The sequence below is a fragment of the Zingiber officinale genome, chromosome 4A (assembly GCF_018446385.1).
Source record: "Zingiber officinale cultivar Zhangliang chromosome 4A, Zo_v1.1, whole genome shotgun sequence".
Classification (NCBI taxonomy): Eukaryota; Viridiplantae; Streptophyta; class Magnoliopsida; order Zingiberales; family Zingiberaceae; genus Zingiber; species Zingiber officinale.
In genome coordinates this window covers 58,498,780-58,524,057 of record NC_055992.1, presented here as the reverse complement: position 1 = coordinate 58,524,057, position 25,278 = coordinate 58,498,780, and the positions used below count along the sequence as shown (strand labels likewise).

At 34.5% G+C, this 25,278-nt stretch overlaps 1 protein-coding gene across 2 annotated transcripts; it reads left to right on the top strand.

Annotated features, from left to right (window-relative positions):
- The first annotated feature begins 8,227 nt into the window (after positions 1-8,227).
- On the top strand, positions 8,228-24,411 carry LOC121969940 (glycosylphosphatidylinositol anchor attachment 1 protein-like). Of its 2 annotated transcripts, XM_042520266.1 has the most exons (7): positions 8,228-8,561; positions 8,664-8,755; positions 13,238-13,334; positions 21,566-22,430; positions 22,507-22,640; positions 23,370-23,459; positions 23,544-24,411. In XM_042520266.1, the coding sequence occupies exons 1-7, from the start codon at positions 8,455-8,457 to the stop codon at positions 24,178-24,180; spliced, it is 2,022 nt and encodes a 673-aa protein (XP_042376200.1). In that variant the 5' UTR covers positions 8,228-8,454; the 3' UTR covers positions 24,181-24,411. The 2 variants fall into 2 exon arrangements, with proteins under 2 accessions (XP_042376200.1, XP_042376199.1); XM_042520265.1 differs by having other exon boundaries at positions 8,231-8,561; positions 23,370-24,411.
- The last annotated feature ends 867 nt before the right edge of the window (positions 24,412-25,278 follow it).

Here is a 25,278-nt window from a genome sequence, read left to right as displayed (position 1 = left end):
CGCTTCGGAGGTACCTTCGTGAAGTTCCAAGAATTTTTCCCAGAGATCTTTCGCGGAGTTGTAGCTTCCGATCCGGTTTACCTCCTGCGGCGGCAGAACGCTGAGTAGGTGGAACTCAGCCTTTCCGTTGGCGACGAAATCTGCTTGCTCCTTTTTGCTCCACGTGTTTTCTTCTTTGTCTTTAGGAGCTGCAAAACCATATTTCATAGTAATTAAAATATCAAAGTCTGTTTTAAAAAATACCTCCATTTTGCGCTTCCATGTGGCGAAGTCTCCGTCGAACTTCGGGGGATGGATGTTCGCTCCGGCCATCGTCTTGATCGTAGTGCTTCAGTTGGCGGTTAGTCCTTCTGAGGCGATCAGGCTCTGATACCACTTGTTGGTGCAGCGGAGGCCGGCAAGAGGGGGGTGAATTGTTGAAAACACAAAATAAAAATACCCTCCTCGGATTTCAACTCAATTAATGCAATAGTAAATAAAGTAAAGGCAGAAATAAAATTAAACCAAGCAAGGAAATAGAAATTAAGTAGAAAACAGGATTTAACCTGGTTACAACCAAGGAGGTTGTTAATCCAGGGCAGTAAGAAAAAGCTCAGTAGAAAAATCTCCTTTGCTGAAGGCGGAGAAGCCTTTTACACTTTGGAAGCTTAGAACTATTGCTAGGAATGGCTACACAATGATTGCTTGAGTTGTTGTTGAATTCCTAGCTCCAGGGGCCTTTATATAGGCCCTGGAAATCTTATCCCGAGAGTCCAAGGCGCCTCCAACAAGGTTTAAGGCGCCTCCAACTCGATCTGCGGATAAAACTTTATCCGCAGCGCAAACGGTCAAACTGGACTGCTCAAGGCGCCTTAAACAATCATTCAAGGCGCCTTCAATGTGTTCAAGGCGCCTTCAATGTGTTTAAGGCGCCTTCAAGGTTACTGCTACAGTAATTTCTGCTACAGTAATTTCAGCCTCTTTTGTCTTCTTTTCTTCTCCTCTTTAGCTTCCGAAGCTCCGTTCTTTTAGGTGATTGCGACCAATCGGAATAGGGCTCACCCGAACCCAATTCCCGGCCTTCTCCTCGAGCAGCCTTCCGTCCCGGCTTAACGTCCCTCGAACGCCGCGCACGCTCTTCACGCCCACCGGAGTACTCTTCCGCAGCTCTCTCGTCCTTCGGACGCACCGAGCCCGTCGGCTCCCTTCCCGTGCCGTCCTTCTCGCTAGCTGCGTCTTCCGCTCGACTTCCTGTGTTCCTAAGCTCCTGCACACTCAGACACAGGGATCAAACACAGCAGGACCTAACCAACTTGGTTGATCACATCAAAACTACTACGGGGTCCAACACATAGCACTTTTAAAATAAATTTTAACACAAAAAAACTTTTCATAATAAGAAGTTTGAGTTTAGTTTTTCAAATGTTAAATGTTTTTAAATTTTCAAAGTAAGGGGATTTTAAAAGATGCTCTCCCTTAATTTAACATTCTCCCACTCAAGAGTTTGAAAATATATTTTGAAAATTTATATTTCAAAATCTATTTTATCTTAAAAATTAATTAACTTTAACTTTTCTCTCTATCTCTTTGTCATATATCAAAAAGTTGTATAGGAGGAGAAAAATAAAGTGCATTATTTTTGTTATTTTTTATAAATCGAAACATAAAAAAATTAAATTTTTTTTGCTTAAGGTAACTTTAAAAAAAATAATAAGCAATTTTCAATATTTTTTAAGATGAATATTCTAATTCAAATAACAAGATTTAGTAATAAGCAAGATTTACTTATAATCTATGTATGCAAAAATAATTTTCTTATAGTCCAAGTATGATTGAAAAGAAAAAAATAATTTTGAAAAAAATAATATTGAAAATATATATCTATTTTCATTTTAGAAAATGTCTAACCTTTAGCTACTAACTGACTATCAGAAGATAGCAGTTTTCACTTGACTAGTCAAGTTAAGTAAAATGTCCAACTAGCTACTTACCAAGAAGGATTACTTAACTTAGTTAATTTAAGTTGGTATTTTTAGACCAGACTTATGATGATACATTGATATAAACTTCTGAAATCCAAACTTGGACTTAAGCATCACACACCATTCTAAGTATTTTTAATACACAAGAATGGTAATGCTAATATGCTTGCAAGAGGTTGACTGTCTAAATCTATAGGTTCATATTTTCTAGGGGAAAACCTAAGCTAAATCTAATGTGTTCTGAAAAACACAAAAAAAATTACTTAGAAAAAAAATATAAGGTTTATACTTAGAATTTTGAAGAGGATAGTTTTGAAAAACAAGGTTTGAAAAATATGTAAGTTTTTAAAAACATAAACAATATTCTATTCTACTAAATTTTTTATTAGAAAAGTATAAGTCAACTATTAGGAGCAAAGAATAAGTTAAAGTCTAAATCAAGCTAAAGATAGAAAAAAAATAAAGTCAATTATAGTCAAAAGTTAAAACTAATTCAATGTAGCTAAAATAATAGATCAATATCATGACATAAAAATCTGATAGTCTACTATGAAGATGGTGGAGGGGGTTTAAGCTCTATGATTTGAGCATATCCATCAGTTGGAGGTGTCGAGCCTGCTCCTCCTCACTAAGACTGTGTATGTCTTTTCTAAGACTAGTCATAGACTCCTCAAGTCTAGTGGAGGACTTCTCAAGTCTAATGACTTTGTCTTATAGAGGGGCTGGAGGTAGAGGTAGCTGAAGCAGATCAACAAGAATATCATATAGGTCCTTCTCTGTTGAGGCTGGATCTAGGTCAGGTTGAGGTTGATCCTCTAGGTTAGGTTGATGTTGGTCCTCTCTCCTCCATAACATGACTCCATCATCATCTATATAAACACTAGCTAATGATAGGTTCCTAGCTTCTACTATGTCAAACTCATTTAGCTTTTTGACATCATCTAAAGTGACATCAAAACCTAATGATGTTAAAAGTGAAGTCAAAATGTGGCAGTAAGGTATGTGAACCCTTCTGCTAGTGGTAATACTGGCTGAGTAGATGATGACATGAAATATATGTAGACTGATATCTATGTCAAACCTATGACATAATGCATAAAGTAAGAAGGAATGAAATGGTCGCATCATGGTAATATCTCTAGTGGTAAGGGTTAAAATACATAGGACTAGGACTTTATATAGGACATAGTCCTGAATCCTAAGTGTAACGGATTAGAACTGAGTCACAGTAAGTACTCTCTATCCTCAAAAAAATATGAATCTATTGTATCTAATGTAATATAAGAGTAGGGATCACCAAATGCTAGATCCCTAGGATAGTAACATAGGAAGGTGTAAGATGAGGGTCTAAGTCCTAAATGCTCTCTAATGTTGGTAGGGGACAATGTAAAACTCCTACTGGCTACCCTAGTGGTGTAGGTGAGGTCATCAACTTTAACCAAGTTATTGCATAGTTGGGCACACAAACTTGGGTTAATCAAATTGGAACAATAAACTAGGTTTTGTAGTTTATAATAGTTAATGATCACTTCAACGGACGGATCTTATAAAAAAGTCCTATAGAGGTACCTAGAATGAAGGGGTATATATGATATGGATAAGAACCTATTCCTAAGTTCTATAGAAAATCTAGGATGAGTAATAGGAGTATGAGAGGTGTTAGCATCAGAATTTTTTCTCTTAACCCTATTAATAATAATGGAAGGAATTGAAGGATTTATAGCAAAAATATTTAAATTTTGAATTAGTTCAAGTTAGTATTATCGAGCACTTTTTTGGATGATTATATAGGAAATGATGGCCTTGGTTGATCGAACGCAGAGTAGACTTGAGAATGGGGGAGTAAACCGGTTTGGATCTTCAATTTTAAGCGCATGGAATCGAAGCTTTGAGTGCCTTATATAGACGTAATCTAGGCATTTGGAGACTATTCCAGGCACCTAAATAGGAAGTGTTTCAGGACGTCTGGAATTGATCCGGGCACCCTTATCCCCAAACTGTGAGTGGTTTTGTGAAATTATAAGTGATTTTGGACAGCAGTTTGGGGAACCTGGATTAACTACAAGCCCCTGTGTTCAGGCAAAACAGGGTGCCTGGATTAACTCCACGCTCCTCGTTAGGTTTAACGATTTATTAATTTTGTTTAAAAAGATTTATTTAATTAAATTGTTTAAGTTTTTAATTTAATTTAAAGTTAGTTAACATATAACAAATGGACATGAACTAAATGGACTAATACTGTTCATACATAATGACAATAATAATAACAGAACTCTTACAAACCGAGATAGACAGACACTACTCCCACTAGGACAGACACTAGTACAGTGACCAACATAATCCTTTTAATCTGGACTCATTTGAGGCAATCTCAGATAGAACAATTTCAAGATTTTTAATTTGATCTATCATTGAAATTTCTTCAGAATCCTCTTTAGATTCATCAGGATCCTCCTCTGGATTCTTCTCAAATTCTTCATGATCTTCTTCTAGGAACTCATGGTGAAGTAGCTCCATACACCACTGTGCATATAAGGTTCTCCCTTCAGAGAGCCTCCATATCTGGTGTGCTACCACCTTAGGATTCTTCGGCAGTGAACCAATCAACGCCTAGATCCTGTAGTTATCCAGGATTGGAAACTCTTCTTATTCGAGTTTCCAGGATTGGTAATCATCCGTGCCAACTTTAAATTGAAATTAAATAAGTTAGTACAAAACCAACTAACCTGTACAAAACCGCCTTTATTTAATTTATATAGGCATGGAACCAATATTATTAATCAAGAAAAACAAATCTTCTTGATTTATAGGAGTCTAAATCGACTGATCCATTTGATCGGTTGATTGGGAATTTAGATCTTGAGCTCTGTCCAATGTCCTCATTAGAACTAATCTAACTGGACTGGGATTTCTTACCTATGTTCTGTTAATCTAAGCCCATTTAAGTCAACTTCAGACTTATTGATCAAACTCAGATTCATTTGATCAATCTAATGCTTATTAGATTAAGTCTGACCCAATAGAATAAATCTAATCATTTTGGTTAAACCAACTTATGTAATCAAAATCATCCCAATTAATTCAATAATAAACCAAACTGGTTAAACCAACGAATGATTTGAGTTCGATCTAGGTATTATTGAATTAAACTGGTCTGGTTAAACCAATCAATGATTTGAACCAGATCTAGGATCAAGCTAGTATAGTTTAATTTTCAATTAATCGAACTTTGATTAATCAATTTTAATTGATTAAATAGTGAGCAATCGGTTCACGCATGATTAGCATAATATACCATTTATGCATGAAATCTTAATCGATTAAAACAATCGTTTTCAAACAGTGTTGACGGATGAATAATAATTAATACTGTTCATCTTCGTTTAATTGATTAAAAAAAAAACTATTTGAATCGATTACTCCAATTTTTTACACAGATTCACTGTGTTCGTTAGTTTAATCGATTGTACAGCTTCTTCTCTTATTTGTCGCGATCGTAACACTCTCTTCTTCTGCCGCGATGAACGCGATTGTCGTTACCTTCGATTGTCAGCCTCCCGACGTGGTCGTCGGCACTCTCCGGCCACGGAAGCCGATAGCCAGCAACTTCTTGGGGCTCGACAACTGCGGCAGATCGTAACCCAGTCATGATCTTGTCTAGCGATTGCGACAGAGAGATTTTCATTTCGACGAAGAGATTATTTCATGTTTAGGCGTCGCTCTGATACCATTGTTGATAGTTCTAAGCATGAAAAATAGTAAACACGAAAACTGTAAACACTTACAGCGATCTACTGCAGATCTGCAATCGGCACCGGTAAGACTTGCTGACGGAAGAACGATCACAAAATCGGAAAGCTCTTCATGGTTCACAAACCAAATTCCTCTTGCGAGATTGGACAAACCAATCTTGAATGTTCTTCATGTCTCTTTCAATCTTGTGCATATGGACGAACCTTGCACAAAGACCTTTTATATGGGTCGAACCCATTCTCTTTGACTTTGCAAAAAACTTACACATAGCAAGTCCCCTCTTCTTTTCTCTCTTGTGTTTATCTTATTTTTTTTTACCTTCACCAATTGCCTTGGACGCCTATGATATAGAGGAAGATGACTCTTCATCTTCCTCTACCTCCATTAATGGAGGAATATAAAGGATTGAAAGGTGAAAGGGAAAAGACACCCTTTCACCTTCTTAACACCAACCCATGCACCTCGAACCATCAAGCCATTAAGCACCTTGGCTATGTCAAATTATATATATATATATATATATAATAATGAATTAACTTAAATTCTTTCCCATAACTATCAAAATACTGATGGAATGCTCCATCACACAACACATCTATATAACAATAAAGGAATCCACATCACTAATAGCTTATGTCAAAACAAACCAACTCCGAACAATAATTTATCAAAGGAAGCACTTAGGTTTTTAGAATTTTTAAATCACACATCATATTTTGTATTTTATTAAAGGATGTATTTCCTTTTCAAAATGCCTTTCTATCTATTGTAACTTCAATTTAAAGTAAAAAAATAAATAAATTATGTTATTTATAACTAGACAATAAAAAACTTTAATTTCAAAGTTATTAATGATTTTATAAAAAAAATAATAGATTCGCTACATTAATAGTCTCTCTAGTGACGATCCTACGGATATGAAAGAAGGTACATGTAGATATATAAGCATCAGATGCATAGTGAAGTAAATCTCAGATCGTCAGTTCTTGAGAATCGATCATTGAATATATATATATATATATATATATATATATATATATATATATATATATATATATATATATATATATATATATATATATAAAAGCCTTTTTAATTGTGTTTTGATCAAAAGTTACTAATGATTTTAAAGAGATCAAACTTTTTTTTTTTATTATTAAAGTTCTTAATTTGAAATAAGAATCTGAATGAATTCAGGGGACAACTAAAAGTGCAACAAATCTAAGCTGTTTAACCAAAATTCATTAAGAATTTAAAAGACGATTTTTTTTTTAAAAAATATATAGATAAATTCAAGAGGTCATTTTGAACAAACTGTGTTAGTTTAATATACATTTAAGAATTTCAAGGTTATCAATGACTTTGGATGAAAATACTTAATGAATAATTAATTTTTTTTACTTTTATTTAGCTTTGTTTCACGCCAATTTTTTTTTTCTAAATTAAGTTTTTATTTTAATTTAGAGTTATAATGGATAGAAGACACTTCTGGTCATTAACTGGAGTCCTTTGGCTACCAATGGAGATTAGGGAGTACTCAAAATTTAGTTAAATAGAATAAATCGATGTAATCAATCGAATTTAAAAATTCTATTTAGTTAATTTGATATTTTAGTTTTTTTTTCTAAAAAATCAATTTTTTCAATTAATTTGAATAAATTGTATAAATCGAAATAAAAAATTTGAACCCATAAATTGTTCATAATTTTATTATTGTTAAACAAAATTTAATTTCGATTTCAATTAATCTCCCGTTATTCTAAAAAAAATGATTAATTCACTTAATCAAATTTTTATAAAATTAATCGATATTTTATCAATCTAATTTTTATTAAAAAATTTAATTAATTTGATTAGTTGAGAAATTTTTGATTAATGCAATTCAATTTAATTTAATTCGATTCAATTCAATTTAACCGAACACTCAATTTGATGGCTATACCTTCCAATACAAGATGTCAAGATCCCTTCATCTTCACACTTTCACATTACACACTGCTATTAAATACTAGAGTCAAGTTATTCACATTGATTGCCCCGTCTTGACCTCTGCCTTCAGTGTTCCTAACCTACCGTTAATTCGAAACCTGTTAATTTTTATTGACCCTAATTACTCGACCCATTAATCACTCATTCCCCCTAGGATAACAATGAAATGGGACGGATTTTTCATTCTCATTTCCGCCCCCGAATTAATTCCTACGACCATATCCTTATTTTAGTTCTCATCCCTGGTTATATTTAATTAGGAAATCTTCATTTCAAACCCCACAAGGATTAAATTCTCATACTCATCCTCAAAAGAATCTCAAAAAAATTCATCCCCATCCGGCCATTCCCAACTCCATCTCTATTTTTTTGCCACATGCCCATCTCCCATCATCTCGTATTGGGATGATTGTATTTCCAAATCCGCTCCAACCGAATCCGAATCCGAATCCGAATCCAAATAAAAAAAAAATCCTTAAATCTGAACCCGCATATGAAAAAATTCCTCCAACCCTAAACCCGCCCCCGTTTCCCCACGACCCGAATCCGTGGGCAAAATCCCTCCCTCTCCCCCGATCCGAGACAACGAGTCCTTCCTCTGCCGGCGTCAGCCATCGGCGTCCATTCGCTTGCTGCCGCTTCCTGCAGAGTCGCGCGCCGTTTTCGTCTCGCTTCAATCTTGCCACGGGTAGCAGCGACACTTCGCACTCGCCTGCTTCTGCCACGACTGAAGCTCTACGTGGTTGACGTCATGGCCGTCAAGGAAGAGGGAGATACATCCCAACAGGGAAAGAAGTCCAGATCTAGACTCATCCTTCGCCTAGGTGCGCTCCTCGTTGCTCACAGCGGTCTCGTTAGGTACTTTCTTGTTTTCGTCATCACTTCATTAGTGTTCGTCTTGTTTAATTTGACGCTGATCGTGTTCATTACTGTTCCTTGACGGTCCCAATCTGAGTTAAGTGTTGTGTGTTGTGCCGCTGGGATTATCGCTTTCATCCTCCTCCCCGTCTTGGCCAACAACACATATATATCTGAGAACGCCCTGATGCCAGGTTAGTAACCCGCATAAAAATTTCCAATTTATTTCTTTTTTCACTTCTCAGGCAGATGTTTTTCCCTATTTAACTACACGCTCACTTATTCTGAATGGCTTCAAATTTCTTAGATTAGGCAACAACACCTAAAAGGTAGAATGCTGTGCACTTCCCAACTTTCAAATGGCTATTTGATGGCCGAAAACCTATATTTATTATTTTTAACTCATATTTTTTAAATTGAACACCGTACTTATTGCTGAGTTTCAATCCAATAACAAGTATGCTATTGTCCCATTTGTGTCCTTTGAAAAGCATGACTTAAATTGCTATGAACCCTGAGTTATAGCAATAGATGATTTCACACAATGAAGTCACCTTGGTTTGACATAAGAAGTTAAAGGAAATGGTTTGATAACTTACATTTCCAGCTATATTTAAGGTGAATGCAAGGTTCTAACCCAACCATTATAACAACACTGTTAATATTAATTTTTACTGAACCATCTACAAAAACAACCGAAGAGTCAACATTAGGTCCATGAATCTTTTTGCAGATCAGGAAATCTAACTAGGTTATGTCATTATCTTTGATTAAGTAAATGAGTTAGTTGACCTCACTGTACAATTCTAAGTCCAAATGGGTTAAAATTTCTATTTTTATCAGTAATTCATGTTTTTATCAATGCATCTTGGAAGCCCAATCTAATGAATCACATTTATTGGAAAATTTCTTGTTTTAATATTTTCAATCAGTTCTTGCTATAGTATAACATTAGCTAACTATAGAACTTGGCTTCATTTGCTTCATGAACTACATCGTATCTTGCTACTATTTACTGAAGGAATTCATAATTGGCTATTTAATTTGATATGTTGATGCCTTCTTATTCAATATCCACAATTTTTTAATATTTAGTATAGATGTTTCAATTCTTATAGTCATCTCATAAATCTTCCTTTTTCTATGTTTTAACTCTGAATTCATTCTAGATTGTAGGATTGCTTACCTGTCTTTTAATTTTCCTATTTTAGGACTTTGAAAGTCTATTTTTCATGATTGTTTGCTCCACTTTGGTTACTGAAAACCAATACAACCCTTATTTCTTTTGGCTTGGTGCTGTAGATATATGGGAAGCCATTGTGCTTTTAGCGTCATTGTTTTTTCTTGACTAATTATTATCTTAGTATACTTCTTATGATCTCTTAGTATACTTCTTATGATCATTGCTGTATTATTCAAAATGATGCAGATTGAATTCCTCAAAGATATCTATCATTGTGCATCATTATGAGAAAACATGTGCATAATACAGTTAATATGACAAATTCAATTCATGCCAATTGTCGATAAAAAGATGGAGTTTGAAATGCTCTACTTTAGTTACATTATAAAGTTGCAAGGGTTAAAGTCTTGAGTTTGATGTAAGCGTAGAATGGTTCAACCCCCGCAAACCCATGCAAGCGGTTTGCAGATGATTCTATAGATTGTAATTCGGAGGAATTAAATTGGAGTGAGATCCTTGGAAGAAACTTCAAAATTACATGTGATTTTCATCATGGAGTTGCTCTTAATGGGAATAGTATGAGGGAAAAAGTTTATGTAAAATAAATTTTCTCTTTGGGGAGGGATTGGTAGGTCCTAAAAGTGGTCAAGTGGAGAAGATATATAAGTTTTTATTGATGTTGCCTTGTAGTGGCTTTAAAAATGTAAGTAGGTGGCATATCAATGAGTCACTGTATAATGTCTTTACAGTTTAAATGTGACTTACTGACATAATATTATCATTACAGGCATTATTGAAATCCTCATATTGTATGCCTGTTGTTCATTTGCTAGGGAGATCGAAATATGAAAACTTGGAGATTAGGGTATTTGGGCCTTAAGTGATGAAGTGCTATTGAAGGCAAATTGTATCTTTTAGTTTTTAGTTCTGCACATATTAAGATGGGGTAGATCCAATAATAAATATGAATTGCTCTATTGAGCCAATTAAATAAAAAAGCAATATGCGGCGTGCACACATTGATATGTATTGTTTGCTTTGGATGCACATATGCAATATGTGGCTTGAACAAACTCTAATTGTGTATATATAGTCTATCGGATGCAAAGATGCTTTGCATTTGTATATGTGTTGATATATATTACATCTAAAAAAATTTGCTAATAATGATATGTTTGAAATATACACATAACATATTGTAAGTATGAATGTTGTGCCCTTCAATTAAGAAAGAAGGACAATATTTTAGTATGGGAGTTATTATAGCATAGGACATGGTTCTAGTTCTTAGCGATAATCAATTTTGTGACATGTGTAAAAGAGTGTATTTAAGAGGATCCCATATCTTGTAATATATGTACATGCTTTTTCCCTTTTATTTTATAAAATTGGGTATTAGGCCATCCCTTTGTGCCTTAATAGACCCTTTACAATAAGTACAATCCAGAAATAGCTCAAATGAGGCACATGGAAGTGGAACCATTGGCTTAGAATCATAAAGAAACCCTAATGTGGTTGTTTTGAACTTATCTCTACCTTGTAAGTTTTAACTATGGTCTATGATGGTCTTTAGCTTGATGCTTGGGGGTAGAAAAAGGGACAAGCTTCTTGACAAATACAGATTGCATCATCTGTGCAATCTCTATTAATGCACAACCCCTATCAATGATCGCATGAAAACAAAAAATTGTGTACTATCCACTATTTGGAATCTTGTTCATAGTCAAAATAAGACATGCCAGGTGTCGATGTTAGTGGCTATGGTAAGCACAAACCCTAGGCAAAGAAAGAGAACTAGGTGGTGGAGCAGGATGAAACCTCATAGTTGTCACTGAAAGCCCGTCGCTACATTGTTGTTATCTCACTTCGTATCTTCATGGCCTGTTGTCTCGCATGAACCCCTTAATCGTCATTACATACATGTTTCAGGGTCTTGGTGTGTTTTGCATGCTGGTTAGCATCCGGAACAAAATGATTTTGCATGTGGCAAATAACACGGAATAGGATTTTAATTTATAGTACTAACCACATTGTTGGATTGAGATTGCAACTAGTGCGCTGGGGGTAGTATGCAATGAAAAACATAAAGAAGCACAAAAGACAAATCAATTTATGTGGTTTGCCAACCCTTGACTCCTACTTTATGACCTATAATTTGTCAGTGGATCACTTATGAAATTCCTTTGTATTTTCTCTTTTTTGGATACCTAATGGAGGATTCTCCTTCTTGAAATTCCTTTCATAGGTGGAAAAATCTTATAAATCTACACTTGTACCGTGCAGCAGGAAGAATACAATTGTTAAACAAAACAATTACAAAACAAGAAATGGATTATACAATTGGAATTTTTCTCTTTTCTTAAAAAAAAATGATTAACCAAGTAACATCGAACCTACCGGTTTGATCCCACGAACCCATCAGCTACCTGGGTAAATCAGGAAATGCAGTCCATCCTAACAGCCAACATTCTCAAGTCCACTACTCATCAAGGAGAAAAATTTTCAATAATACGCTATAGTTAAGTCTTGAACTTTATATCCCTGATCTATCACTAGAATTCCTAACTATGACACCCTACCCTTGGGGGTAAACTTTTCTCTTTTCTTGCTTTAGCTTGTTGCTTGATTTTATCTCATTTGTATGCACATAAGTGCTGCTAAAATCCCCCCCTCAAACCCCCTCTTATAAGCTCTTGTTGCCAACAACTAGGGGCTAAAATCCACTTGATTGATTGCTTCAACTGACTCGATTGAACTTGTATGTAGTTGATTGCTCTAGCTTGCAACAGTTAGTTGAGTTATTGGCAGATCCTTCGATTCATTAGTCGAACAAAAACATTTTATTCGTTTGCATTCTAGTTTGAGTTGATGTATTTTTTTTGTTGCACAAGTGTGTTAACTTTTTGGTGGTACTAAAACTAGCCAAAATTCCCTACATTTTTTTGTGGTTATGTTGGATGTTTCACTCAAGTGGAACCTTTAGCTCATGAGATACCGTTTGAAAACTGACAAAACAATTCAAGGTTTCAATCATGTGGAACCATAAGGCTGCTGACTTTGGTCATGATGTGACAGTTCTAAGGTAGATCTGACCTTTGCCAAGTAATTGCAGAGGCATTGATGGTGTGAAAACCATATCCACATAACAGGATGGTGCAAGTGGTTCTGGCCTTCCCTCTTGCTTTGATCGTTAGGGAACTTACTTAGCCTCCTTGCAATTTGCAACTGTCAACTTTGGGAGTATTTCTATTGCTTCTGGTAAAATAATATAAAAATTCTCATAAAACTGAATGAAGAAAAGGGAAAAGAATGTTAGTGAAACTATACCTAATGAGTCAATTATTCAATCATCCTTTTGGCTACTCTTTAGGTTGGAGTTTCCTTTTCCGGAGTATTTTCTTTGCCTTAATTCATCCATAAGCACTTGCATATATCATGCAATATACTGACTACACTAGCATTTAAATTTGACAAAACACTGGATCTGGTACAGGGTCAGCTGATCCAGCCTTCTCCTCACAAGAAGTTCTAGATGCCAACAGACTCACTATGGACATACTTAATCGAGGAGCTGCAAAAGCTTCAGGAATGTATGAACATCCTCACTTCTGTATATTATATGTTCTCATATGTTTTCCTCTGGAAGTTAGTTAAATGATCTACATTTTTGTTTAGATTGTTAATTTGTTTTGGTTTGTTGAAAATTTTAATATCCTGTGAAACCCCTCTAATAGATCATTCTTTGTTATGTGGTTATTTCCATATGTGGCATTAGATTCATCTGCTTCTTTTATTCTCTTCATAGGTATCTACTAAAACTAGTGTTTTAAATCGCGTAGTGTTGGTTCATAGCATTTTTGTCTTGTCATTGTATAACATAAATAGCGAAGCGCATAGCGCAAGCTTTTCGTACACGTCAATTTTTAAATTAAAAAATCAAAATATACTTATATAATAACAATAAAAATAACATAACCTAAAATTAATCATAATAATTCATTACATGTTAAAATATCCAAGAATAACAATTTAAAATAATCAGTATCATCCAGCTCTATATCACTATCATCATTAATAGTGTCTGGTTGGAAAATTTCCACTATCAAAAGTTGTTGGAATTATTCCACCATAATTTTTAGCATCAAGATGATTATCTTCCACAAGACTCAACATTGCTTGTTTGTCTTTGCTTCCACCTATTATATAAGAGATACGGCATTTAAGAATCAATTATAGGTGAAGTAGATATAAGTAAATAATTTGCATATGCTTACTTGAATTTTCAACAACTCTTTTTTTTTTTTTGAATTCGTAGGAGGAATTTCAACTATATCCTCAACATCTTCGACTCGCTTATCTAAGTCGAAAAGACTTTCAAAGATAATCGACTGCATACTCACAACTTTCAAATAATTCATCATCTTCAATGGTTATGGGGAGGACAGGACCTTCTTTCTCAGTTATCCATTTATCATCTGAATCAATTTCATCAATTATAATAGGATCAATCTTGTCTCTCCTAATGCTTCTCTCCCTAAGCTTGAAGTTATATTTCATAAACACCAATGTATTCAATTTCGCATGTTCAAGCCTATTTCTCTTTTTTGTATGAATCTAATATTACAAAGAAGAAAACATATATAAAAAATTAAACAATGATATGAAAATTATAAAACAATTAAAATTCAAGTAGAGTTATAAACATAGAAAATTCACTGATTCAAAAGTGCTCCAATTTCTTTCACATCCCAAAGCACTACAAGTGAGACCAAACACTTGAATTGCAAACGTAGTAAGCTCGGGTGCCTTACTTCCAAAACGTTCCGACCACGAGGCTAATAACATAAAGAAAATTACAAGAATATATATATAATTTTAAAATACGAATGCTAGTATAATTTTACAAGAAGGGTTACAAGAACTAAATTTTACCCGGAGTCCGCAACATTCTTGTTCGTTTGCTATTGGAGTTCCAAATTCTCCTTTAGCTTTGTTATACAAGTCCAATTGGATGTCCACTTTAAGACGATCATTAAAAGACAACATCTTCCATGCAAGCATACGATCCATCTCTAACTTCATCACAATCAGAAAATCTTTCTTCATAACGCAATTGCGGGTTTAAATAGTAACCGACCGCGTGTGGAGGATGATGGAGTTGTGGAGTCCATCATCAATCAATTTTTTTTTTCAACTGGGCTTGTATTTTCTGTCAACTCCCCCACAATTAAATTTTATTGTCTCTTTTGCCTTATCCAGAAGTTCATAAATATATCCCATGGCCGATCTCTCCTTCGAATCAACTTCCCTTAACACACTTACAAAAGAAACAACACTCTTAACACAAAATGCAACATATGATCAAAAGTTGGGATCATTAACAACAATTCTCTTCACGACCTTCCCTGGAGTTGATTGAGATAGTGGTGAACTAACCCAATATTCAGAAGTAAACATTTGTTCAAGTGGTCTTTTAACCTTATACATACTCTGAAGAGTGAGAAATGAAGTAGTAAAGCGAGTAACAGCAGGACAGAGAATTTCTTTACCGTTTGTATACTTTCTCATTAAAGAAAGTATAGTCCCATGACTATAAAGGAACTTCACAACCATCTTAGCATGCTTAATTGTGTTAGAAAAAATCTTCAACTTTATAATATCCTCCAACATTCGATCAATGCAATGTGCCGCAAAAGGTGTCCACCAAATTCCGTGTCTAGTCTTTATAATTTTTTTCCCTGCCTTACCCTCTCCCACCTCGTCAACAACATCATCAAGATATTTAAAGATCAATTCCCCATTTTTAATATAAGCTGATGCATCAATAGATTTTAAAAAGAAAGTGCCGACGGTACTATTCACCAAAAAATTGATCAAACTTCTATTCTTCCCATCCGTCCAACCATTGGACATAATAGTGCATCCATATTTTTTCCTTGCCTTTTTATGCTCCTCATATATTAGGTTGATGCCAACCTCAGCCTTAAGTTATCCAAGTTCTTAACTCATGCATTGAAGGAGGCTTGAACCCTCTTCCATATTTCGCAATACTTTCAACCATAGGCAACCAATAAGGATCATTCACAACATTAAACAGAAGTGCGGTAAAGTAAATAAAACAACTAACTCTACACTTCACATCAAGTAAATCTTTTTTGTATGCCGAATTTAGGGTTGCTTGTCTAGGTTTTGAACTAACAAATCCATGAAGAGTATCTTTACCTTTTGATTCACCACTACTAGAAGAACATCCAATTGAATTTCCCCCTATACTTCCAACTTTTGATGATTGCGTACTCGTACTCTGGACTCTCACCAATCTCTCGTAACAATTGGGTTTGTTTGCTTTTAGATGCTCTAATTTTGTCAAGTGATTCTCTAATTTATTGCTTAATATCATCTGGAACACTAACACAAGGTGCAACCCCTTTATGAGTTTGAGCTAAATGTTCCTTTAAGTGAGTGATCCCTCCATTCGATATATGATGATAAAATTTGCACTGAACAGATTTTTCCCCCCTCCGTTTGATAATAATATTTCCAACCAATATCTTTTTTATCTTTTTTTTAACAAATTCGTAGACATTGCAAATTCCAAATATACAATCAAAATCCTAGAAAAACAAAAGAAAAAAATCAGAATAAATAATTAATTAATTAGAAAAAAATTTGGAATCAATCTAGGGCATCTAGATCGATCTAGAACCTTTCTGTTCGCAGAAAAATCTATTAACAGAAAAATCTGAATCGATCACTCGATCGATCCATATGGCCGACTTCAGAAACGAAAAATGAACCGCGATTGCTTTTTCTCCTTTGAGAAACGAGAAATAAAAAGGAGAAAGCAAACGAAGAAAACTGAAGAGGAAGACGAAAACCTGACCTCCAGTCACCATCCCTCGCCGTTGCTCGTCAGTCCCTCGCCACCGCTGGCCAGTCCCTAGCCACCGCTGGCCAGTCGCCTCTGCCCTACCTTCTCAAAGGTAATTCTACTCGCCTTTGCCTCCTCGCCTCTGTTTTGTAATCAACTATAATGCCCGCTATAGGCCACTAGGTCACGATAGCGCACGTTATGTGTGCTATTGATGCTATTGTCCCGAATAACGTGGGTTATTCGAGACAATTGCTAATACGCTCTGCAACGTTCGTTGATCGTAGCGTGCTATTCGCCGCTATTGAAAACACTGACTGAAACCACTAATGAACACACATCAGTTATTTGCTACTTTTTTCATTGATGAATTATAACATTGTCTTAGACCTTTTACCCTTTATTATATCCAAATTTACTCAGCTGTTTGCATCGGCTATTCCCTCCCAGTATGCTACAAGCTAAGATTACATCTTATAGGATAGATATTACATTTTCAATCTCAAGCAAATTTTGCAAGTCTTGTAAAAATTGTTGGGATATTATGTACATGCCAAAGGTTACTATCAGCATATGACAATTGTGTACAAGTTGATCTTGTATGCAATTTTATAAAAGGTTGGTGGTAAGTTGCACATGCAGCTTTATTGGCTTATGCAAAGAGTGAGTTATTGCATCTGCTGATGGTCAAGTATTATGGAGGCTAAATCAATCCCCTTCTCATCAAAATTCCAAGTCATGAAAGTGATTTTGGTTTGATTAAACTAATTCTACCAAATAGATAATGTATTTGTTTTTTTTTTCATTTATATTTTATTATTTATTTATTTGTTTATCTATTTTTAATGATTGCATTGGTTGTATTTTGGACTCTTCATTTAACTCCTCCATACTCATGTCGGAAAATGGCACCAACAGAAACATTCAAAGTCCATACTCAAAAACTCTACTGATCATGTGGAAAAGTTCTTAGAAATGTCAGTTTTAAGCCACGTTGATACTTATAATTGAGTCCAAGTAAAGTATGCTTTTTATTATGGATTTTGTGGCACATGTATTAATAAGATTCATATGAAAAATATTTTGTATGAAATATTGCTTAAGTTGATTAATTTAATTGTTAAGTGGTATATTTTGTTTATATTAATTGTAATGATTAAATTGATAAATTATGCAGTTGTTGTAAACTTATATTTTTGACACATGATCTTATGCATCACTCTGTCACTAATGTTATTTTCCAAAAGAATATGGATCACATGTGCATCCACAAGGGCGCCTGCATACTTCATGTCTTTTAAAATAATTTGGGCTCAATATGCTTCCATGCTTGCATTAGCATATTGGCAGGCTGCATACTGCTCTGCATACTCTTTAAAACCTTTATGTTATGGCATCGACAATCACAATGGTCAATAGAGGAGAATCAAAGCCATCATTAGTTTTTTTTTTGTTTTTGTAATGGCGCTGACTAAAGAGACTAATCTTGGACGACATGGACTGATAAGACAATTCACAATTTTTTATGAATAATAAATGCAATTATACACATCAGTATCTTCCACTCATCACTTGCCAGAGGTTTTTAGGCATTAACCACTACGATTTTCCATCAAAACAATTATACTAAGTTACTTGAAGAGGTTTTTGATTAATCTATATGTTAGTGTTAACCCTAAGGCACAATTATAGAGAAACCATATCGGCACAGCACAATATAGTACCAAAACTATATTGTTCCGATTTGGGACCAAAACCTCGGCAAGGGTCGAGATTTTAAATCTTGCTTTAAGTAGACTCATTTAACCAAATAAGCTTAATATATCATATTGACTTATTTGAGTATGACCATGCATTTCAGTAGTCCTACTCAATCAAGGGATCCACAAATATCTCTTCCGTTATATAGAAGGGACAAATCTCATCTACATGACTCACATCCTTTTGCATAGCTCATTGCATACCAGTGAACAACTTTATAGTCCACCTTATTACAGATGACATTTGTCGATGTCAAAGTACACAACTTCTTATGTAGAGAACCGTAGTGACTTTAGGTCTAAGAACTATTTATATCAATAGTTACTATAAGAATGTTTATAACACTTATATAACGATCAATGACACTTCTCAAGGTGGGTCAATTCAGTACACTCATGTGTCAACTTGATATTTTATATACTTGTGAGATTAAGTCATTAGTTGGCGTCTAAACTCATTAAAATTGCCCTTGTTTATTAGTATTTGACTAGAAATATTTAAGAGTAGTGTTATATATATATATATCGACAGCCTTGCACAATCAATTCAATCATATGCTGTATATTAAAACCTACTATTCTAGGATATTATTATATTTATTCAGCTAGCATAAACATGTATAATTTAAAAATAAGTTGTATATTAATTTTATGTAACTTGATAATATATCTTTATCAAAACTTCGGAAATAAAGGAGAGCTAATTTATAGTATTTCCTAGGTGTAAAAAATATATTAATATTCATGATTCCCAATCTTGATTCTAAGATTAAAAATAAATAAATTATCTGTGATAATTATTTAAATTAACGCAAAAATCCTAATTTACATATAATAATTATACAAATTATTTATTTATTTATTTATATAATAGCTTATATTGCATTTTAAAATCAAATCTATTTTAAAAATTTATATATTTTTAAATTTTTAATAATTAATTTTTAGAATTATTTATAAAATTTTAAAATTATTTATTGATTTTTAAAATTATTTTAAATATTTTTATAAAATTTTAATCTATTTTTAATTTATAAAAATAATTTAAAGTTTGATTTTAAAATTATTTTAAATTATATAACTATAAAAAAAAAAAGGGCAGCCCGGTGTACGAAGCTCCCGCCATACGGGGTACCGGGGAAGTATAAATGATCTTTTTTTATTTTATTTTAAAAATATTTTTAATAAAAATAATAAAATTATATATTATAATTATATTAATTAATTAAAATTTTATTTAATTAATTATTAATTTATATAATATATATTTTATATTTATATAATAATTAATTAGAGAATATATATATAATATAATGGTCTTAATTAAAACTTTTAATAAAATTCAACTTTTCCTCACCGATTTGCGATCAGCCTCTCTCTCCTCCCCTTCGTGATTTTTTCTCGTCACCTCGCCACCAAGGCACCACGCCGCCGCTAGCCTCATTACCGCTTCTCCGCTGCTAATCTCTTGCTGGATGCTTGCAGGTCTTGATTCCTTCTTCCTTCTGTTGTGCGCACGTGACATGCATGATGATGATGCACCTGAAATTGTTGCCCTTGCTATGCCGGTGCCGGTCCCATGTCGGAACTATAAAAATTGTCCATCTTAGGCCGTTCAAGATTTTATTCCTTGACTTTCTTAGAGATCAAAAAATACATAGATTGATGAGAGGATGACACGGTATATGCCTGATGGATCAATCTAAATATCAAGAACAAAATGAATGAGTTATACGAGATAATAGTCAAGAATAGGTTTGGTTGGATCTCGACATTCTCGTCACTTGAGTAGCAATGATATATTGCTAGATGTCACTCATTGCTTGTGTATGTCAACGTTACAAGAACCTAATGGATCATACACAGAGAGCATGTTGATTTGAAGATTAGTTTATTTAATGGTTTCAAACCTTAAGCTTATTGGATTAATAAGTTAATCAACTTGGGTTTTGGACTTATTGGATTAATGGGTTAATCCAATTAGATCTTAAAGGCTTATGGATTTAATGAGTTAATCCAATAAACTTGTTCTTTCATTTAAGCCCACTCCAATTAGAAAGCCTACTACCAGAAACCCTAATGGTTATTGGTTAGGTTTTCTTTTTGATCATCACCTTAAATACCATTGCTAGCAAGACTCCAACTTATGGAGAAGGTGAATGCTTAAGACTCTCCAACTTGAGAAGGTGAGTGCTTAAGATTCTCCAACTTATGTGAGAATTAGAGTTTTGAGACTCTAATTTCTGAGTTCGCGGGACGAACAAAGAACATGCTCATGTGGATACCGTAGAGGCACGGATATTCTGATCGCACTCGGCCGGACTAGCAGTCTTCTAAGGGTTGTTCACACATCAAAGGTAACAATCCTAACTAGAAGAGTAGTTACAAGAGTAGTTCCATTCGCATGGATCTCTAGAGGGATCAATTTCCGCTGTATTTTTAGTTTGTTTTTTGCTATAGATCCCTACACTATATACTTAGTAGCTCTCATAACAACAGGTTTAAGTGATTCATCAGGGTTTTTTATTGAAGCATATGCATACTGGAAAATTGTACATTTGATACATAAAGATGGAATTTCTTTACCACTTCGATTATGTTGTCTGAATGTGGCTAGTGGATGATCATAAACCCACTGTAGATTTGAATAAATTAAACTGATTTTTTTTTATTATAAATAATAAGCATACAAATGTATGTAGGAAAGACTAATTACTTAACAGCAGTGGTTTAGTTGGGAAACAGTTCCACCACTGAACGTATATGCCTTCAAACATTTCATGGAAACAAGGATTTTAACATTGGGTTTAGTGATGATAAAAGATAGGCACGGGACCTTGAATAGACCTAATAAAAGTAGTCTAGCCAATCCAGATTATGAATGCAAACTTGGGGTTTTACCATTCACAATATACTAAAAGAAGCATTGGCATTTTACAAACACCTGCAGGTGGAACTCCTAGAAATGCATCAACATGCATCTTACTGTGCTTAATTGTATATTTTTTTCACATCTTATTTCATTTATTTATTTATTGAAATTTCAAAGTTAAATCTTGTGCACCATTAGTGGAGGTATTGTAGATAGGTCCATGTTTCATAACATGTTTAAGCTCTGTAACCTGTGAGTTTTTCTTTTTTGACTTCTATTTTCCAATGCTGTTTAATCACAAACTTCCTTAAATTACAGAGAAATAGCAAAATTGCTACGTGAGTATATAGTGGCTGTGGGTGCTGAATCATATTACCACAAATTTGTGCCTCGTGCAAATAAGTTCCACCCTCTTCATTTCTTCTCTTCCACCACTGATAATTTGGACTTGCCAGCTAACCCTAGTTGTGGATCATTTATTCTAAATGCTGTAGGCATCATACGAGCTCCTCGTGGTGATGGAAAAGAAACTATTGTATTGGTAACTCCTTACAATTCACAAAACACCACATACAGTGATGCTGTTTCACTAGGGATTGGTTTCTCTATTATTTCACTTCTAAGCCATGTTACATGGCTTGCAAAGGATATTGTTTGGTTAGCTGCTGATTCCAGATATGGGGAGTATATGACAGTTGATTCATGGCTAAAAGATTATCATGGTCCTGCCTTCCCAGGTGAGACGAGTAGAATTGTTGATGATGCATGCTTTGAAGAAAACAATAGTGATTCACTAGATCATATCAAGGTTGAAGGCCATAATTCTTATGTTTACAAGCGTGCTGGAACAATGGCTGCTGCACTTGTGCTCAAGGTTGTAGACAAGAAAGAGAAGGAGGAAAGAGACAGCCTATCTATTTATGCAGAGGCCTCAAATGGCCAAATGCCTAACCTTGACCTTATCAATATTGCTCATTATTTGGCAGTTCACAGACAAGGTTTACGTGTGAAGATTGGTTCTATAATTTATTTTCTTAAAGCTTCATGGGTTAAATTACTTGGTGAGATGTTGCAGCATATTACTACATTGGCTAAACTTTTGAATCCAAAATGGAAACTTGATATCACATCTGCTGATTATGTTGAAGGAACAGCTACACTTGCAAGCTCAATTTACTATCAGGTAGCATAATAGATGTTTAGTTGCCTGGTATTCTGATTTGTTTATCAAGTTCATTAGGTTGTTTTCATTGCCGCAGGCACTTGGTGTTCCTACTGGCTCTCATGGAGCATTCCGTAATTACCAAGTAGATGCAGTCACACTTGAGTTCTCACCCAGGTCTTCTCTGAATAATGAGAATGTTCGATCTGCATTTCTTCTTAAAACTGGAAGGTTAGTTCCATTTTCTGGGCAAATTTCTGCTTTTGTTTTGTGATTTATCCAAGTTTCCTTTTTCGAGGAAAAACAAAAATCTGAAAAATGAAAGAAAAACAAAAAAAAAAGTATCTCTGTGCTTGCCTTTTTGACTTCTCTAAATATAAAAAATATTTTACACACAATTATTTACTTAATTATTTTGATTGCACTTATTTTTTTTTGAAAAATTACAATCTAGCACATTGTCAAAACTTTTTTTTGGCTTTTCTTTTGAAAAAGTGGACATAAATCTGAGATCCTTTATGGTTTTATCTCAAGTTGGCTATAGTTTCTCTGTTGAAGTGTAATTCCATCATTTCTAATAGCATCCATTTGCTTTCTGCTTACATGGTACTCACCTATGTTTCTTATTAAATTTATGGAATTATTGTGCAATGGAATTGGTTCAGAGGTGTCTCGGGTGATCTTTGACATTTAGCTAGTTGTTTAGATGCCTCCTTCCTGAAGACAGATGAGTAAAAGGGAATATTACACTTCTTTACATGTCCCGTTCGTTGGTGAAGAACCTAACTCTAGTAAGCATTAGAAGGAAAACATCAAAGTTTAATTTCTATATAAAATAGAGCAGGATGTTATGGGACATTGCACAACTATTATGATTTTGTACTCAATGGAGACGAACAATGTAATGTTTTCTTGGTTCAGTTAGTGAAAATCTTTTTTTTTCTCCTCCTGATTTTCCAGGTTAATTGAAGGAGTTATCCGCTCAGTAAATAACCTTCTCGAGAAGTTCCATCAGTCATTTTTCCTCTACTTTTTAACAGCTCCTCATAAGTATGTTTCCGTTGGAATTTACATGATTCCCTTTGGAATCCTAATAGCTCCTCTACCAATAGTTGCTGCTGCTCTCTTTTCTAGTAATAATGGTTCCAGCAATAAAGATGGATCGTGGAAATGGCTTCAAGCTGCCAAGGTGGTGTTTTTGATTCATCTCTGGGCCATGATTACATCATTGCTTCCATATGTGCTCTTGCAACTCCCCTTAGTAACCCCATCATCGTTCACATCAGCTTGGGCTGCAGTAGCTATCTGTTTTCTGTTAATCACGTACTTGATTTTGTGGAGTTCCTCTATTGATTGTGGGTGGGAACTATTGAAATCTGTCATGATTGTTGCTGCTGCAATAGGTCTGAGCTTAATGTCAGTCATCAATTTCTCAACTGCACAGATTGGGGCCATGCTAATTGTTCCAATGTGTTTATTAGTAAAACCTGCTAGAAAACAGACTCAAGGTGTTTTTGCGAAGGCACTGATGTTGACATCTAATTTAGCTTTGCTTGTGGTTGCTTTCCCACCGGCTGCTTTGTTAATAGCAAAAACTCTTTTTGGTGCTTCTGGAAATATAGATATTGGTGACTTTTGGGAATGGGCACAAATCTTATGGTCATGGAATAGTGCCACCTATATGTACCTACTATGGATCCATCTTCCATGTTGGGTTCTCTGCTTGAATATTTTTCTATATCCTTGTATTGGGAGCTCCTCCAAGGCATGAGTATTTCAGATCAACAGTAGAATCTTACTCAGCATTATGGAAGCTGTCATGCTAAATTGAACTTTGCTTGGATTCTCAACGATCAGGAAATTGAACCATTGGCTTTCTTGATGGAGACGAATGTAGGCGTTTGTATTTTTGTTTATTTTCTTTAAGAGAATCTTTTGTGATGTATTCTCCTTGTACGAACGACACTCACTGTTGAATGCAAAATTAATGTGTGTTATCCCATGCTAAGTCCTACCAATGCATGGTTAGTATTCGGTAGTTACCTAAACGTCTCCTTGTGTACGGTACTATCTACTACTCTACACTACTTGTCCAATGCTAAAAAAAAACATATTATCTTGTCATGTCACATGAGAAAGATGATGGTTATGTCATGTGCATTATGCAACTTATTCATTATGAATAAAAAAGGATACATACGGGTCTCAGGGAAGGATCTATTGTAGGATCTTTTGGTCATATGATAACAATTTTATCGTTACGCTAAAGTTCTCCTTCAACTTATTCATTATGAATGTGGGTAAAATATCCACCCAAACAATCAATCAACTGAAGCATCCAGGTTTTTCCACCAAGATTGTCATTTTTTTGGAAAACAAAATGGATGGGAAGAGCACGGTGATAAGTGTCTTGTTTGGTTTGCAAGCACGGCACAACATTTCTTCCCTTCTGTGGGTGAATTTGGAACAAGGAAGATCCTGAGCTCTTGTAAGAATCTTGGTAGTTGGTAGTGGCAACATCCACCACTCTCTCCATGATGCCCCAGAATGAATGAAGTTGCTCATGTAACGTGGAATGAAAAGGGCTGGCTCATGTAACTTGGATATGGGAGTGAGGCAAGCAAAGTTCTTGGATCATAGCAGCCAGGCTCAAGGCAATGGCCATTAAGGCCTATGCCTAGGGCTCTAATATTATTGGAGCCCATTGATTAAATAATTAAGTAAAGACATTAAAAAAAAATTAAATTGAGTTATTAATATTAATTAATGATACATACATATTAATAAATATCATGTTAACTCATTAATGACATCTTATTAATTAATTCATTATTTCTATTTAGTATTCTTGTTTTCTCATAATTACAAT